General features: G+C 35.0%; 1 protein-coding gene across 8 annotated transcripts in view; it reads right to left on the reverse strand.

The window, feature by feature from the left end:
• Positions 1–20556, reverse strand: part of CEP85L (centrosomal protein 85L) — a 104696-nt gene that overhangs the window by 20303 nt on the left and 63837 nt on the right. For all 8 annotated transcript variants that reach the window (XM_034418691.3, XM_034418688.3, XM_087882699.1 and 5 more), the window contains one exon: positions 6980–7101. In XM_034418691.3, the coding sequence (XP_034274582.2) occupies positions 6980–7101 (122 nt within the window). The remainder of the gene's footprint in view (positions 1–6979; positions 7102–20556) is intronic.

Genomic DNA, 20556 nt, shown 5'->3' on the forward strand with positions numbered 1-20556 from the left:
TATCCCCAGTCTTTTCTTCTCATGATCAAGCATTCCCCATTCCTTTAAACTCTCTTCTTTTTAGTCCTTTGATTATTCTAACTCCTCTTCTCTGAATATTCCAGGTTATTTGAATCCTCTTCATATGAGATAATAGTGCTGGACACAATACTGGAGATGAAGTCTGCAATGCACAGTGATAGTAAACCTATTACTTCCTGTGATTTCCTATCAAAATGATGTATACAATCCACCTTAACTTCTCAGAGAAGGGATACACAGGTATTATGTCATGACATACCACTGGGTACAGGTTTTTTCATGACTTAAATGTGAATTTTATTTATTTTATTTATTTAGGAAAATTTATATGGCTGCCCAACTCACTCTCAGTTTACAAAGATAAAAAACCCAATATGAAAACAATAAAAAGCAATAACCCTCCCCACACCCCCTGGCAACAACTATCAAATAAGTCATTTGATGAGCTCCATTTCACTGTGGGGTCCCCAGGTGTGTTGGCAAAACCAAGTTTTCAGGATCTTGCAAAAGATTGTCAAGGTGAGGGCCAATCTTATCTCAAGTATGATGCTCTACAGGGAAGGAGCCAATAGGGAGAAGGCCCTTCTTCCTGGTCCCATTAGATGGACCTCCTTAGAAGGGAACCCATAGAATTCCCTGCCTCCCCACTCTGATGGGTTGTGTAGAATGATATAAACCCACTGTGCTGTATATAGTCATCTAAAATGTGAAGGTCTGTTAGTTCAGTACTGGTAGAGGATCTGAACTATATAAAATAACATCTAGCTATTCATGTCTTAAAAGTTCCATTAAGGATGAAACTGGTCATGGGTTATCACTTGTTAATCAATATTCCTGTCATATGGAAGCTATATCTAAGTTTATGAATTCCAAACCTGCATTGGCAACCCCATCGTATTACTGATTCATATTCAATCTGCAATGAAATACTATTCATAGATCTTTTTCCTCATCCTGGAATGCCCCATCCACAATAATCCACTATATTCTCCAAGCAACGCACCTCAAAATAGCACTACTACCTTCCTAATGACAAGAAGACAGTTTCGTAATTCATGGATTTTATTATTATGTAAGTCTGTTTATTTATTGCATTTCTATCTCACCAGTCAGGATACATACTCTTGGCAATTTTATTATGCAAAGTGTAGTGTTTATTCCATTAAAGATCTACTTTTGTATGTTACAGATATATTTCTCCTAATATATATGCCACTCACCGGCACATTTTTTTATTATTAAGGCAACCACTACTGGAAGGAAATTTATTAGGCCTGTATAGACAACTGCCAATTTGGTGATGCTGATGATCTCTTACAGAATACTGAGCATATTTCTTGACTGAACTTTTATGAGCTGGTAACTCTTCTCACATCTTTTCTCTAAATAGCTCTTGTTTTTGTGAATAAAGCCAAACATCAAATTTTTAAGATTAGTGAACAAATCTTGTAATATCAATCTATAGCAACCTTAAATAAATATCAGAGTACCACATGCTGTTTCTCCATTACACAATTAGGCTGATGTAGTAGTGATGATATGCAAAGTTCTGTTTACAGCAACAGGCATCCATAAACAGAAGTGAGCTAATGTACCTATGGCTACTTGGAATACTTTGTGCACAGGATTGTGCTACATGAAGATGAATAGCACACATCGTGTGCACACACATAGAAAATATACTGATGGCTGTCTGTTCAGCTGGTATTGCATTCTATGATTCATTACAGGTTATTCTTCTTTATCACTTCCATGTTTTCCCTTTCACACGAAATTGTATCTTATTGGAAATGTATAAATCTTTCCTTGAGAAGCCAGGAAAATATCTCATGCTGATAGTTATTTTCTTTGTACAACTCCTCCATTATTATATTGCAACACAGAGGCCACTTTGTTCTCCCTCTTTTCTTCCTGTTAATTATAAATGCTGATTCAATTTATTTCTAATGGGTTTAATAAAACCTGAAATTGGTTATTTCAAAAACCAGTCCCAAGATTCTTCTTTCTTTTCTCCTCTACATATACGGTATTTTAAACACACTGCATATAATTTATTTGGCAGCTGGTGGCAAATAAACAGGTGCTAACAGGCAATAGGTATTTAGTTATACATTTACTCTTCACACGCATATTTACTTATAGATGCTGATTGAAATTGTATTGATTCTGTCTCTCTTTCAACAGATGTAACTTAAATATGGACAAACTTGAAATATTGGGGGGCTCCTTCTTATTTTATATACAGCTGTCAAATTCAGAATAATGTGTTCAATTGTTATACAGTATGAACTAATTTCTCTCTATACTCTACATTCAGAAAACTAAACAGTTAATTCAGGTTCAATAATATTTTCAGCTACTAAATTTGATTCCATACCTGCACTATCTTCTTTAAAAGTTCAGTAACCAATTCGTTATTTTGAAGTCAAATGTAATTGTATTCAGATATATTTTATATAATTTTGTTTGCTGTTATTGCTATGGTATAACACGGGTAAATAAATACCAGCTTCATGTTTAAATGAGAAAGGTTTCAACTTGGCAAGATTTCAGAAGTGATTTGCCATTGCCTGTTTCCTAGAGCTGAGACAGAATGACTGGACCAATATCACCCAGTTGGCTTTGTGCCTCACAATCTTCTGGTTTCTATCCTGGTGCCTTAATTACTCCATCAAACTGTATCTCTTATTGCCTTTGCTTTAGTGAAATTGTTGTCATATTTGACCAAACATAAGATAAGAATAGAAAATATTTATTTTAATTTATTCTGGATATTAATTCTTGTCTTCTCAAATGAAAAATACCATGTATATATTTCATTGATATAAATCTCTGGTGAAGCCAGATTTAGAGTAGTGGAAGAAGTCCAACTATGTGTGAGTGGATATCCACTCATGCAATGGAACTTTCCCTTGCTCTCTTTCAATTTGATGCCAATTCTCTGGTGCATAACTGAGAAATCACGGGGTTTTCAAGAAGGCGAGAGGATATGTTATGCTATCAGATGTTGTACAATTGTTACACGCCTTTGCTACCAATGATGCTTAGTTTTATTATTCGGCTCTGAAAAGCATATTTCAAAACTCAAAACAAGATAATAATCTTCAGCCATCCCACAAATATCTTCAGAATTATTTTCATTCCGTTAAAAAAGGATTACTTTTAAGTAAGCGTGCCTAGGTTTTCAGCAATAAAAGAACAAAGGGTTGAAGCACTGTTTCTACAAGCCTGATAGAGGTTTATGAAATGAATAGCTCTATAACACTAATAGAGAACATTCCCCCTCCATTATAGCATTAGTACTTGGCATTAGTACTTGGAATTAAAACTGAAGCTGATTTAACGGTAACATTCCTTCCAAAAGGGCATAGCTTGGTGGAATCCTAAGAAATTACATTAGCTGCTTGTTAGATGGCTTTTAGAAAGAACAAGTGGGACCCTGTAACACATGTTGGAATGCATCCCCAATATATCTTAGGCAGAAAAAAAAAGAGCAATCATATAAAACAGCACAACTGTGCAAAATTGAATTTAAGTTTCTGAATATTTAAAAGTACATTCAAACAGCATGCAGTTCAACAGAGTATGAGGCAACTGGATTCACACAAACAATGGATTTGCTAGAGGAATTCTATGGTAGAATTTAATCGTATTAAATTTAAGACCAATTCTTTGATAGGTCTCAATTATGCATCAAGCAATATCAATATGGCTTTGTTCTGCCACTGATCAAGTCAAAGCAAATACAACTCTACAAGGAACAGAAACCATGCATTTAATCAACAGACTCACAATGTTAACCATATTTATATTAATGATGATCAATGATCATCCTATTTCTATTATTATGATGATCAGCAGCTGCTTCAGAATTTCAAGTATTATTCTATTATGTGGAATGATACTTACTCCTCCAAATCTTAACCTTTGAGTTTACCTTTTCTAAAAAAGCCTTTTGAACACCACTCTGTTGTTTAACTGAGAACACAGCAAACACTATTATTTTCAGGGACTTATGTCATGTGTCTAGCATTTGGAATTTATTCACACTACCATTACAGATAATCCTTGCCAATAAACAGTGCTAGTATTAGCACGAACACTTCAGTAGAAATGTGTAGTATGCCATGGCCAATCAAGGTCAAAACAATTGAAAGTAGTGTAAAGAAGTAGTTGCATAGTGTAGCTTATCTTCAAGAGAGCTAAGTCAAGGCACAAATATAGTACTATGCAAAACCATGTAAGAACATAGTACTCCCTCTAGTGTTAAAATATAGTGTTTAATAATTACTAAATAATGAAAATAATGAGACAATATAAAAAATAAAGCAAAACTAAATCATATCGCAGTTAGGCAAAACAGAATAGGAACATTCTCATGCCTTTACACCTTTATTACAGTCATCTAATGTTGGTGCTTTATAAACAATTTCAATTAAACTGTCAACATTTCTTAATGAATTCTTTTGAAAGAGTTATGAACCCTTTTTATCGTTCAATCAATCCAGAAGTAATGCTGAGAATGAGAATGTATACAGTGGGGCAAAAAAGTATTTAGTCAGCCACCAATTGTGCAAGTTCTCCCACTTAAAAAGATGAGAAAATGAGACAACAAATCCAGACAATCACATTGTCTGATTTGGAAAGAATTTATTTGCAAATTATGGTGGAAAATAAGTATTTGGTCACCTACAAACAAGCAAGATTTCTGGCTCTCACAGACCTGTAACTTCTTCTTTAAGAGGCTCCTCTGTCCTCCACTCATTACCTGTATAAATGGCACCTGTTTGAACTTGTTATCAGTATAAAAGACACCTGTCCACAACCTCAAACAGTCACACTCCAAACTCCACTATGGTGAAGACCAAAGAGCTGTCGAAGGACATCAGAAACAAAATTGTAGACCTGCACCAGGATGGGAAGACTGAATCTGCAATAGGCAAGCAGCTTGGTGTGAAGAAATCAACTGTGGGAGCAATAATTAGAAAATGGAAGACATACAAGACCACTGATAATCTCCCTCGATCTGGGGCTCCACGCAAGATCTCACCCCGTGGGGACAAAATGATCACAAGAACGGTGAGCAAAAATCTGAGAACCACATGGGGGGACCTAGTGAATGACCTGCAGAGAGCTGGGACCAACGTAACAAAGGCTACCATCAGTAACACACTACGCCGCCAGGGACTCAGATCCTGCAGTGCCAGACGTGTCCCCCTGCTTAAGCCAGTACATGTCTGGGCCCGTCTGAAGTTTGCTAGAGAGCATTTGGATGATCCAGAAGAGGATTGGGAGAATGTCATATGGTCAGATGAAACCAAAGTAGAACTGTTTGGTAGAAACACAACTTGTCGTGTTTGGAGGAGAGAAAATGCTGAGTTGCATCCAAAGAACACCATACCTACTGTGAAGCATGGGGGTGGCAACATCATGCTTTGGGGCTGTTTCTCTGCAAAGGGACCAGGACGACTGATCCGTGTACAGGAAAGAATGAATGGGGCCATCTATCGTGAGATTTTGAGTGCAAACCTCCTTCCATCAGCAAGGGCATTGAAGATGAAATGTGGCTGGGTCTTTCAGCATGACAATGATTCCAAACACACCGCCTGGGCAACAAAGGAGTGGCTTCGTAAGAAGCATTTCAAGGTCCCGGAGTGGCCTAGCCAGTCTCCAGATCTCAACCCCATAGAAAACCTTTGGAGGGAGTTGAAAGTCCGTGTTGCCCAGTGACAGCCCCAAAACATCACTGCTCTATCTAGAGATCTGCATGGAGGAATGGGCCAACATACCAGCAACAGTGTGTGCCAACCTTGTGAAGACTTACAGAAAACGTTTGACCTCTGTCATTGCCAACAAAGGATATATAACAAAGTATTGAGATGAACTTTTGATATTGACCAAATACTTATTTTTTACCATAATTTGCAAATAAATTCTTTCCAAATCAGACAATGTGATTGTCTGGATTTGTTTTCTTATTTTGTCTCTCATAGTTGAGGTCTACCTATGATGTCAATTACAGCTCTCTCATCTTTTTAAGTGGGAGAACTTGCACAATTGGTGGCTGACTAAATAGTTTTTTGCCCCACTGTATTTCCTTATGGGCAACCAAGCGGTTATCTTGTTGTATCAAAGCAATGCCAATCACAGTCCAAAACTTATGTAAGGGTATACCTTTGCCATAATGATTTCAGTATGGAAGTCACTTTTTTTAACATACTTAATCATATGCATTTGTTATTATTATGTGCTTTTCTTTTCTTCACGGAAGTATGAAGAGTTGAAAATCAAAGAATATCCTGGTACACCAAAAGGAAGTTTGCTGGACCAATAAAAATGTGAAGTAAGAAAAGACTACACAGCGTCCCATCAATAAATATGATATAGACTATCATACTTCATCAAATGCTGTACATAAAGCTTCAGAAACAACATATTGACAAATGCTTATTGGTTTAAACTGAAATAGACCAATTCCATAGTACTGTTCAATTTTAATTGCATCTTGTTTAACAATAATACTTTTATATATCAGTGTAGTTTAATACAAAGCTTTGTTATGCTTTGACAAAGGTCACCAGAGATCAAATATTCAGCATTAGAGTAAATTTATTTTATTAATTTTTTATTATTTTTTATGCCACCCATCTTTTCTATAAGGCCTACAAAGTATAAAAACAAGTAGAAGAATAATTAAAATATTACAACTATACAAATTAAAAACTTAAAAGTAAAAAATTGTGCATACATTATATACACAAGATAATATACAACTACCACTATATTGCTATATAAAGGTACAGAGTTATACACCAGAAACTAAATGTGTTTCTATTACCTAAAACAGAGCCCACTACTCAAAGCCCAGAGCCTACTACTCAAAGATGACAAAATAAGGGACTGCCTTGCTTTGCAAGGCAAATCTGAAGCAAATTGAGGATACAATAGATATACTTACCTATCAATCACAATTTCTTTTTGCCTTAACAGCCCTTCTTTAATTTTCATCAGGGACTCCCAATTATTATAGTCCTGAAAGTTTGTAGCTGGATAACTTTGATGATATGATCCACCCAGAACCTGCACAAAAATATGCATAAAAATAATATTAATAAATCAGAAAATGAGAAAAGTCTGCCTTCCTATCATATTGATTGATTGATTGATTGATTGATTTATATGCCGCCCTTCTCCGGAGACTCAGGGCGGCTTACAAGGCGTTAAGCAATAGCCTTCATACTTTTGTATATTTTATACAAAGTCAACTTATTGCCCCCACAAACCGGGTCCTCATTTTACCTATCTTAGAAAGGATGGAAGGCTGAGTCAACCTTGAGCCTGGTGAGAATTGAATTCGCAGTAATTGCAGGCAGCTGGAAGCTAAATACTACCTTTAACAGTAGCATTAGTCTGCTGCGCCACTCAGGCTCCTATATTTATACATTTATAACATTTATCAAGGTGCTTAACCATTAATAAATAGCCAATAGCCAATATACCATATTTTTTGGAGTATAAGACGCACCGGAGTATAAGACGCAGCTTAGTTTTGGGGAGGAAAATAGGAAAAAAAAGATCTGTCTACCAGGTATTCATCTGGCTTGCATCCTTAGTCTGGTCAGCTTCAGCACATTAGTTTGCTGGTTTTTTATCCCCTGCCTGGGGATAAAAAACAGCTTCTAAGGCACAGCTGAGAGGAAGCAGCAATGAGAAAAGCAGGCAAAGCACGGGGGGGGGAGATCACTTCATTTGGCTAGCGCCTAGTTAGGGCTGAAAAAAAGCTTTGAAAAAGCTACATTCGGAGTATAAGACACACCCACATTTTTAGCCTCTTTTAGTGGGGGGAAAAGGTGCGTCTTATATGGTACTTCATGAATATATTTGGAAAGTACAAGATCCATGTTCTTCCTCTAAGATATACCTGAAATGTATATGAACTGTTTCTCATTTTATGGAAGCTCTAATCTGCAATATTTCTGTCTAACGTTTTCTTGCTTTACATTTTTATAGAAGTGAAAAAGCTAACTGAAGTTTTAACACATTTTTTTAATTTATTTTCTGCATTTTCATCATCATGGGATTCATTGGTTATGCTTTGGAGATATGAATATTTCACACTGAAAAGCTGTGCCACTGACAGTTTGTGCAGCATTTCAATGACGCTTATACATAATACAACTATATAAATGAAAAAATTATTCTTTAATTTTTCTTTACAATAATGTATGAAAGTTAGCTCTATGTAGGGCTCATGAGGGGTTTCAAAAATTAGCCAGATCTCAAAGAAAGCTAAGCAGTTGGATTGTTTAGTGGATATAAGGCAGACTGCCAATAAATCCCAGGATTGTAGGCTACACGGGAAGTTGAAAAATTTCCAAAGGCAGACAATGGTAAACCAACTTTGTATTATTGCCAAAAATGTACACAGATATGTCTGCATAACCAGTAGTTAAGCTTGACCAGAGGAAGTTTTTTTCCTACTGAGCAAGGGGATTAGATCTGATGATTAAATGCTACTTCCTACTCTACAATTTTCTTCTGAATATCAGTATGGCATTTTAAAAGAAACATATTTTCATCTCAGTAAAAATGTATGAGAGCCTGTTTGGTGTAGTGGTTAAAGCCATTAGGCTAGAAGCTGGGAGACAGTGAGTCTATCCTGCCTTGGGCATAAAGCCAACTGTGTGACTTTGGGCCAATCCCTCTCTTTCTCAGCCCTAGGAGAAGACAATGGCAAACCACTTCCAAAAAATATTGCTAAAAAAGGGCAAGAAAAAAAAAGATATGTATGCCTGGGAGAATATAGATAGTCCTCCGCTTACAACTGGTCACTTAGTGACAATTCAAATTTACAATGGACCCTGAAAAAGAGATTTATGATATAGTTTTGAAGTTCTGACTTCCAGCTCCCCCCCAAGGTCACATGACAATATTTTAGACCCTTGGTAACTGGTCAGCATTTACAGTGTCTTATGGTCATATGGCTGCGATTAATAATGTTTTTGCTGAGGCTCAATTATAGTTGTAACTCAAGGACTACCTGTACTGTTCTGCAACCAGAAGAATGTTTTCTAGATCACCTCTACTCCTATAGTACTGGCTCCTATCTTAAAGCTCCCTATGAGTTTTGTTTTGTTGCAGCATGTAAGGCATATGCAGGATATATATTATATATCCTTTTTCTTAAACTTTATGGATTCCAGAGTTGAGAAATTTAAGACACTATATTTTTATTAATATATCAGTATAAGCTAATTTATTTGTCTAATTGTAATTTATTTCTAAATGGTCAATTTCAACTGTTTTTTCTACTTAAATCCAACTTTTAAATAATTTACTCATAAAAGAAATGCTGATTCGATCAGGTGAATCTAGGCAGCTTACAGTACACTATTTTACTAATGCTATTAATGTAACTTTTTTGACCTACAAGTATTCAGAACTGATGAACTTTTGATTCTATAGGGTACATAGTACTGAATTTTCACTGCAAGTTCTGAATCAGAAAAAAAATTCTGCATGACTAAAAGACAGATTATGTGATATTTCTAAATATTAAAGGTAGCATCCTAAAAGAGTCAATAAGTCAATTTAATTAATCAGTAGATTACTAAGATTGGAGGAATCCAAAAGATGAAGAATAAACTATTTAAAAACTATAGCTGAATTGCTTCTGAAGCCCGGTACAACAGTTTTGTAATAAGGCATGTTTTACTTTCAGTATATACCAGGTAGTAGTATATATTCTATAGACCAGGGGTGAAATGCTCCCGGTTCGGACCGGATCGCCTGATCCGGTAGCGATGGCGGTGGGTGGTTCAGAGAACCGGTAGCAAAAATCCCTGCGTGCGCCCCCCCATGCTCTGCTGAGCCGCGCAATCATCAGAGGCTGGTTTTTTTTACTTTTAAAAGCATTTTTTCTACAATCACTTTGGCTGAAAAAATGCTTTTAAAAGTAAAAAAAAAGTCTCTGATGATCGTGCGGCTCAGCTGGGATCGTCAGAGGCTTTTAAAAGCATTTTTTCTACAACCTCTTCAACCAAGGAGGTTGTAGGAAAAATGCTTTTAAAAGTTAAAAAAAAAAAAAAAGTTGGCCATGCCCACCCAGTCACATTACACACACACCCCACCAAGCCACGCCCACAGAACTGGTAGTAACAAATTTTACATTTCACCTTTCTATAGACCAATAAAATAAAAATGAGCTTGGCTTTGGCTTCTACATTTTAGTACTGTAAACATTATGAAGAATAAATTGTAAAGCAAAAAATACAATATTTAGAACATACAATATGAATATACTGGTTAAACTAAAGAACTTTGTGCGCTTAGAATTTCCTAAAATCTCAACTGTTGGACTTTGTATTTGGGAAACATTCTTTTAATACAAAACATACAAATCTTTTTATGTGCAAATGGTCCATAGTTTTTTCCTCCAAAAATTATACTAATGGGCTCTGCATATATGTAATTTATAATATTTCAGACAGTACCCATGCTCACTACTATATAACGTGATAATGTGACAGAAGACTTTATCAATCCAGATGACAACCTAAGAGAAATGCAGAAACCTTATATTCTGAATTCAGTATATCAAATCAAATCACATATGACCAACTATCCTCAGCTTCTGAGTAACAATTTAGTGCCGATTCATTTAGCAATTTTACATCCAGGCAGGAAATATTTCATGGAGCTTAAATGACCTATTTTACCTGCTTTTTCTCTCTGGTTACTATATTAATATTTAACACGAGGAAAAACATTTCTCCTCTCATATGTAATGTTCTAATTCATCTCTTCTTTTGTAACACTTTTGCAATCAACACACTTCATTGAGAGAAATACTTACAAAGAGTTTACATACTCATGGACCAGTTACAAAATTTTAAGACAGAAAATACCTAATACGTTAACAAATTCTTTGATGATCTACTCTAAAGTTAGTCACACATTTTCAGAAAGTTTCAATTTATATTCTGGCCAATGTTATGGACAACACTTTTAGGTGGCACTTCAGATGACGTTCAGAGCAAGTGTGTCTGGAATTTTCCAGAGATAACAGAAGGTCTCTCCTAAGTATAGAAACACTTGTTTTAATAAGTGTTTATATTATCTTCTCATTACAATGAAATTCACTAAAGATCATTACACTCCTTCACCTTCTTTGAAGTTCCTAGAGCCCTATTAATTTTTAAAGGCCTATCAATTTTTAAATTCTGAAATAAAAGGTATAATAACATTATTCCTGAGCCCCAGTTTATTACTATATGATTGAATGAAACTATACATTTAAGAAGTTAAAACAATGCCAAATATTTCGGCTGAATGGCTGATAGCATCAGAATTTTTTAATATAACTGTGGCTAATATTCATTGGTACCTTAATCACTTGTCAAACTGGTTCTATGTAACTAACTATGAAATGATGTACCCTAAGCTACTAAAAATTAAATACTTTTTCCAAAGATGTATCAAATGATTCAGGAAATGGGTTTACTAAAGATGAAGACTGCTTCCATCATTTGTAGGACACACTGCATAAAAGAAGAATCTTTCCATTTCAATTAACTATCAATCTGGAATAGCCAGGAAAACTTAACTGAATACTAAAGCCAAGTCAAATATAGATTCTATCTTATGAAGAGGTATAGTCCACCGACAGGTAGCAAAACAAGCCTTTCACAAGGGAAAGAAGCTACCTTGTCCTATTTATCATCTAGAAAAGTAGCCAACTTCTGACAGGATCTATACTTGCTGAAAGTGCAATTAGTCCATTAAGAAAAATGAAAATGTATAGTGAGAAAAAGGTAGAATTTAAGCTTTGTTTCATTCCAGAAAATTGATCTCTGTAACTTGATACTGTAAGGATGTTTGATAGGCCACTTTCAAAAATCAGCAGCTTGATAAAAATCATCTGAGGAAAACATATATCTATCATCTTCATAAAAATTCTAAATGATAATCACTGGAATTTGACTCCATGAATAAAAATTCATGGAAAGATAATTGTGAATATAAGAAAATACAATATATGTTTAGTTCCAAGAACTTTTAAGAGCAGATAAGGACATGCTATCCATATATCTTCTAAAGCTAATTGACTGTACTGCTATTCTCCCATGTGGTTTTATTTTTAAACATGAATATAAATGTTTTGGCTTTAATGTGTGAATGTTTTCCTATAAATAGGCAATGTATATTTTAGAGCAAAAAAAAGGAAGAAAGTAATCAAAGGTAAAGTGAAAAAAGTAAGCTATCAAAATAATACGGGATATTAATTAACATTAATTCCTCAATATGCTGTCTTATTGCCAAAATGTGCATTCATAAGAAAAGGGAATAATACAATATTGGTTTTAGAGTATTTTCACTACAAGTCATACTAATGGGATTGTTGAGATGGAAAAATGGAGACCAGAGTGCTACTATAGTTCCTTCAATTATTTGAGCAAAGGCAGGACATAAATTGAACAAATGAATTTGTGCATTACTAAAGTAAGATCTCCCACAAAAATCACTGAAACCTGAACTGTGCCATGAACATACAATAGGTTTATGATTTATGTGCATCTCCACAGGACAGCTATTAACCAGTGGGGAAAAAACTGCATATCATAGTGTTGCAGTTCAGGGATGATGATGATGATGAAGAAGATGATTTACGTTTATTATGGCCATCCACTCCAAAACTCTTAAGTCTGGGTGGCTTACAATATATCAAAATATGTAACTGAAACAATTAAAAACATAACAACAACTGTAGCCCAAACAAAGAAACAGCTATTACAGTCAAAAACATGTCAGGGTCTCCACAAATAGACTAACCCCAAGTCTGGGAACTGAGCCAGATCTTAAGGGACTTTCCAGAACCCTAAGAGAGTGGCACCATCCATACAGGAATGCTATTTCAGAGGAAAGGGATGCAACACAGAAGGCACTCTTCCTTGGTCCCATGAAAAGACATTTGAATGAAGGGACCTTGAGGGTATCCAATTTGCCCAACCATACATAGCCAGTGGGTAGAAAGCATTGCGGACCCATAAATAACCAGGGTGTATGTCATGAAGGGTTTTATAGGTGATCATCATTTATAGGTGGTAAAGTCCTTAGAGATGCTGAATCCTATATTCTCTTTGACATAAACCACACTACATGTTCCTTGCCATCACTCAGTATAACAACATCTATGAGGATATTAATTCCTCTCCCTCTCAGCATTTCTTTGGCATATGCAGTGCCCAAAATTCTGCCATGACTTATGTTTTAAATGTTCTCTGGATGCAAGTTAAGAAAAGCTAATGGTAAACTCTAGACAGTGTATACTAATTAATCAGAATGTATGATGCTGAGAATGAACAGCTAAGATTTGAAAGTGATTATTCTTAATTGTTTCTGTAAATTCCAGTTAAGTTGTTCAAAGCTGGAATGTTCCCTTGTATAAAACACAGCTGAAAAATCATTACTAAGGCAACAAATACAATCTCTGGTCTCTAGTCAGTAATTGCTGCTAAAATGGAAATAATCCAGCTCCAGAATTATTAGTTACTGAACAGTACCTCAATTGGCATCACAGCCTTTTATCTCTCCTTCATATGTCTTTGCCTCTGTGTTCATCCAGCACTCAAAACATGTCAAAGAACACAACTAATCTCATTGTTTCCTGGAACAGTTTATCAGGAAAACACTCAACACAGCTCCAAAGTTACAAGTCTCTTGGCACATTTTTTTTTTGCCAGACATGTAACATTTTCTGATGCAAGATGGTAGACAAGATGAAAGAGGAATTCACGCTGTAAAAATCTTATTTTATTACTTGAGCTTTCATTCAACAAGCCTTCCAAACTGACTACAGGGCAAAGTAGTAGTGTTACTGCTAAAATGCTAAAAATTCTTGTGTAAACTGGATCTATATTTATAATTATCAAATACATGACGAATTTACTATGGTTAGAATTTTATAACTCTGAGAACAAACACAAGTTAATTTATATTTTCTGCATATGGGTGTTTTGCATGATCAGGAATCTAAACTGTGATCTGCACATTGAGATGCCAACTGCTAGAAAAAAGTATAATAAGTTTAATAAGAGGGGGGGAGGAAAGAGAGACAGTTGTTCTAATGGTTAAGGCAGAAGTTGGGTTTTTTTTTTGGGTTTTTTTTGAGTTCTAGTGCTGCATTGCCCATCTTTTGTGTTAATTAACTGGAACCTATAAAATGATCAAAATATTACAACACTGAAAATACTAAGAATGGAACCAGAAATCAGTAGCCACAATATCAACAGTTTCAGGTATGATGTCTGCCTCTATAAATAGATTATGTCCAAAATATGTTATTGGATATAATCTATAATCTATCTAACATAATAAAATATGTTATATAAAAAATGTGGAACAAATTTTTACCTGACAAGATAAAGATGGTACTGAAAGTGCATTTTCAAATTAACAGGCCAACATTAAAGTGGAAAAGGATATGTTTCTAGATATATTGAAAACAAAAACTCCCCGTAAAAAATTGACTAACATTTTAAAAATCAAAAATCAAATGAACTGGTAAATTAAAAAAAATAATCTGGGTATCTTTTTCTTATTGGATTTACAAAACAGACTTATTAAAGACCCCAAAGAACTTTGTGTGATAGCATAAAGAAAAAATGAAGAGAAATCAAATACTGCAAAATATTTGAACTAAAAATTAAAACTACTGGAAGTAAAAGGAAAGAATATACAGTTAGTTTATTTGTGCAAGGTTAAAACAGATGCAACATGTTACTTCGGGGAACCTTGTATGAACTTTTGACTGATGCCAGGATTGAAAAGACAATGTTTTATGGATTAAGCATCCTTTGACAGGCAGGCCTTATAATTACAAAACAATATTTTCTGATGATTTTTTTTTTTTAAATTCTTGGCCTACTGATTCTCCAAAGTTAGGCACCCAATTCTTCATTCCATTCCATAGTTTGGAATAGTATCAATACTACTTTTTATTCTACTTCTTTTTATAAAATTTAATTATTGGTTTCCATTGAAGCACTGAATCTCTTAAGGATCCTAAAACCGCAGATAACTGGAAGTCTGCTAGCAGATATGGTTTGTACTATTTACGGTAAGTAATATATGATCGCTCATATTCACATATCCTAATGTTTTTAAAACCAATTGATTTAAAGCAATGATCCCTTATTTAATGTAAAAGTCCCAATAAAGTACCTTTTCATTACTTTCAAATTATGGTTGTTCCACTGTGTAAGCTTCTTATGTGATTTGGGATCAAAATAAAATGATTTATTATTAATGAAATAAATAAAATATGAAACATGCTTAGCAGCTTTCAAGGATCTCTATTTACTACATGTGGAATTTAAATATTTCCAAGATTTATTCTCTAAATAGGCCCAAAGATGGAAATATCATTAAAAACCTCTCCCCCCCACCTTCTTAAAATATACATTAATCTCATGGTACTATTAATTTTTTTAACATTAAATTTACCCCAAAGACTTAAATAAAATTTTCCACCATCACGTTATATCTACTAAAATTGAATTTCTACATTTGCTTAGTTTGAATTCAGCATATTGTGATATATTTCAAGATATAAAATCCGATATTTTATTGAATGTTTACAAACAATAAATTCCAATCACTTAAAATAATCTATAGCCAAATATATTTCAAAGGCAACAAATTAAATTTGTTCATGCAATCTTATTAAATTTAAATTTAATAAGACTGCATGATGACAATGTATAATTTACCAAGGATAGCCATCATATCATCAGCATGTGTGAAGAATTGATATTCAGTGTTGGTTGCTACCATACCTTAACTATGTAGCAATTATCTAATGGAAGGACCAATAGTTCTTCCTACTAAACTGCATACCAAGGAAAAGTCATTCTTTTCAGGTGCCACAATATAATTTGATAGGTTGAAAGACAATCCTATTTGTAATATTTCTAATCACTACATAACCTAATAAATAAAAGATTGTGCACATTCAAATATGGTAGTCACACACAATATTTCATATTCTTTCAAACCTGGTCAAGAGTACAGAAGAGAAAAACATTTAAAGGAGAATTAATAGCATTTTCATGTTCTGTGTTAACATTCTAAATTTGGTCTTATTTGCTATTATTCAAACAAACATTTTGGTTGTGTTCCCAGTGAATACTTTCCTTTTTCTAAAAAAAAAATGCTTTTTAAAAAAAGGGAAATTATTTTTAATACATGGGTGTCATCAAAAGGGCAAAGAAAAAAATGGTATAGTATTAAAAATAATCTATCTAAAGGTCCAGTTGCAAGTAAAGCTTTAAAATTACCACTGATTTTGAAAAATGATTACATGCAGTAGTTCATCTTTAGGACAATTTTTAGTTTACATAGATTAGCTCTTTCTGCATTCATTAATGTCAAAAACATATTTCCTACTATATTGTATGTGACTATCATCGGAGCAAATCAAAACATACAAAATTGCATTATACTCCACCTGTCTTGACTAACCGGCTGTGATAGATTTCTGTTGTCTCAGAAATATTGCTAGTCCTCAACTTACGACCATTCATCTAATAATGGTTTAAAGTTATTACAGCCTCAGAAAAAGTAGTTTAAGATCCATTTTCACACTTATGACCATTGGACCATTTTTGCAATCATGTGATTGTAATTTGGGTGAGGTGCTTGGCAACTGGCTCATATTTACAGCTGGTTGCCGCATCCTGCAGTCATGTTATTGTGTTTTGCGACCTTCCCAAGCTGGACTCTGACAAACTGTATCAATTGAGGAAGATGGATTCAGTTAACAACCACGAGATTTGCTTCACCAAGGTAAAAATTGTCATAAAATTGGGTTCAGTCACTCGCTTAATAACTGATCACATAGTAACCGAAAGTCCAGTCCCAATTTTGGTCGTAAATTGAGGACTACCTGTATTAGTAATCTTCTAAAATTAAGATGCCAATGATTAAATCTGCATGAAGAGTTGTAAGTCTTTTATAAACATAATTCGGTATAAGCAGTGAAACTTGAAATATAATTTAACATTTTTGCTGTTCTATTGTGTATGTCAGTTTCTAGATGTATAACCATGTACAATAAACATTTTGAATCAATAAGTAATGCCAATGTATGCTGTCAAGATCATGACTTTTTAAAAATTGCAACCTTCTAAGCATACATTTGGAGATGTTTGAAATATGTATACACTTGCGCACAATGTACTTCAACATATAGTGAATGTAAAATGCCAACTTGTGTATCAAATTCATAATGATGTTGTTTGAAAAATTTTACTAAAAATATAGAAGCCTTCCTCCCTAAATGTGATAATCCAGATAATCTAATCAAAAGAAAGAAAGAAAGAGAGAGAGAGAGAGAGAGAGAGAGAGAGAGAGAGAGAGAGAGAGAGAGAAAGAAAGAAAGAAAGAAAGAAAGAAAGAAAGAAAGAAAGAAAGAAAGAAAGAAAGAAAGCTCTAGTAGTAGATTCTTAATCCCTCTGGAGAAAACCCAGATTATTTCCATTTAAGGTCATGTAAGCAGCAGCTGCATATTTTGTTTCTTGAAGCAAATTAAAAAACAAAACACCAAGCATGCTGTATTTAAGTGTACTAATATTCCAAATCATTCAACATTTTTCTAATATTTCTCAAGAATTTTCTGTATCTGGTTTAATTTCAAAGAGTATTTCTAAGTTTTTTCTCTTCCTTCCTCTACAAATATCCTGCATACCCAAGCACAAGCTTGCCTAAAATTTGCAAATATTAAATTCAAGGAAGAATGAATCAGATTTACTTTATTTAAAAAATTCTGCTTGGAGAAAGCATAACACTATATATGATTTTTTTAAAGAGATTGGCTGACCAACTCGTTTTACAGATTATTACAAAAATTCCAAATCTATGAGAAACAAAGCACCATGTTTTACAAGGTCTCCTGTAAACAGGAATAGAAACTTGTACAAGGATGGGATTAAAATGTCATATAAAACCCAATAATTGATGAAATGGGATTGGTCTAAGTCCGTGATGGCGAACCTATGGCACGCGTGCCACAGGTGGCACGCAGAGCCATATTAGTGGGCACGCCAGCTCAGCTCTGGGGCGCATGCACGCGCCGGCCAGCTGATTTTCGGGCCTTCTGGGCCCACCAGAAGTAGGGAAACAGGCTGTTTCCTGCCTCTGGAGGGCCTGGGGGCAGGGTGGGGAAGGCCCGTTTTTCTTTCTTACCTGGCTCCAGATCCTCTCTGTGTATCTGGGAAGGGCGAAAACAGCCTTTCCCACTCCCTTGGAGGCCCTACAGAGGCTGAAAGGGCCCATTTCCCGACTCCCGGTGGGACAGGAAGTGACTTTTTTCCTGTCCCCAGCCTCCAGAGACTCCTAGAGAGGCTCCTAGAGACTCCTAGAGAGGTTCTGGAGGCTGGGGACAGCAAAAAATGTCACTTCCTGTCCCACCGAGAGTTGGGAAATGGGCCCTTTCAGCCTCCGTAGGGCCTCCAAGGGAGTGGGAAAGGCTGTTTTCGCCCTTCCCAGATACACAGAGAGGATCTGGAACCAGGTAAGAAAGAAAAATGGGTCTACCAGGCCATCATGTGCCAGGAGCGGGGGGGGTTGCGCACGCATGCACGTGGGCACGTGCGCATGTGATCCTCCCCCGCCCCCCCTCTCCTGGCACGCGATGGCAAAAAGGTTAGCCATCACTGGTCTAAGTAGTATTTTAGACATATGAAAATATACAGTACATGCCATGTTTACATATCAAGGACCCCAAGATCATAGAAGAATGATTTGCTTTATTGTTACAGGCAGGAACAAAGAAAGGAAACTCAGATTTTGGAGTAGGGTGACTGAATCAAGGCCATGAGATTTAAATCCTGATATAGTACTAAACCCTTCATAGTTCACAACTGCCAGTTTGCTTTTCAAATATGACATCTGAAAAAAAGAAAAGAAAACTGGTATTCTTGAGAGATCAGAAGAGATAAAAGGACAATTGGGATGTTAAAGTCCTTCGGGAGTAGGGCGGTATATACATCAAATAAACTAAACTAAACTAAACTAAAAGTTTTGAAAAGAGATATAAATCTACAGTATTAATTCTTATTGGAATTAAAAGAATTCAAGGATTTCTGGTCAGAAGAAAATTAACCAACAATGACATACACAGTAAATTACATTAGGTTTAACTCAACATTTCTAATATACTGATGCCAAGAGGTAAGAAGGTGAAATGTGCAGCATAACAGCATATATCCAACTCATTTGTAACGGAAGTCAACATACCCAATGCACCTACACTCCAACCCTCCCATAGCTGAGGCCCTCCAGATGAATTGGGAATATAACTTTCAAAATTCTTAAGCAGTAGCTAATTTAGGGAAATATTTATTTAACCCCACACTATTTTTACTTACTTGAATAAAAATAAAATAAAATGTATGCATATAGAATACTAGCCATGCATATTTTAAATTAATAAATATATACTAGATGAAACACAGGACACCTTTTCCAATAGCTTGGCTAACGTTAGTGAAATATCAATGCCATATATGTTAAACAAAAAAATACCTAATCTATCTTAAGAAGATTCTTTTTGAAAGGGCAAATACCATTCTCTTAAAAGCCTGTGTACTTTCAACAATGACAAGAAACAATAACTTACTTAAAAGACCGCCATTTATATCACCCTGAAATGCTTATCTCAGCTAAAAGACAGGCCAAAATCACCTGTCACCTAAAGCTATATATCTTATATGGTTGCCAATGTTACAAATTCACCTGACAATATGATCTCTTGAACTGCTTAAGTAAGAAGTATACATAGTAACAAGACTGCATGTTCATTCAATGTCCAAATTATCTGGACTATAAATCCAAATGCTAATTTAAGCACACAATACCAAACTGTCATGTCCTTCCCCCACCAATGAACAACAAGTGTCCTTTCAGTAGACTTGAGGGTCTCCTGATTATAAAGCAGTATTGAAATATTTAAAATAATTTAAAAATGAACACTAGAGAACACTCTTCTTCAACATAACATTTTAAGAACAGCAGAAAGTTTCATTTCAAGCATCTGCAGTATACAGATCTGTTAACTGAAAAATGATCTGAATACTAGCTTGTGTTTGAGCTATCACATTTGGGTTGCAAAAATCTGGATGACCAATAAAAATTGGAGTTTGGGGTATATCTTTGATGTTATCTAGAGATCATCCATATTTCTGCAGTCTAAGTGTGTTACCCCTAAGTATATGTAAATTGTACATCCAATTTCATGGGTTGTTTTTTTACACCTAGTAGTTTTATGTGTGTATATACCTAAAGGTAAGTATTATCAGTCAAGCTGAATGGAAGGAAATGAACAAACGCTATCTAAATATTATTAACAGAACTATCATTTGTTTGTTTGGATTTCTTGAATTATGGACATGCAATCTCACTTCTCTCTCTACTTTTTCCCTGTGAAATCAAATGCTAAACATCCTTGCCCTAAACAAGGCTAGCTCTGCAATCTCT

This window comes from Pantherophis guttatus, chromosome 1 (genome assembly GCF_059756535.1).
Source record: "Pantherophis guttatus breed Tessera chromosome 1, ASM5975653v1, whole genome shotgun sequence".
Classification (NCBI taxonomy): Eukaryota; Metazoa; Chordata; class Lepidosauria; order Squamata; family Colubridae; genus Pantherophis; species Pantherophis guttatus.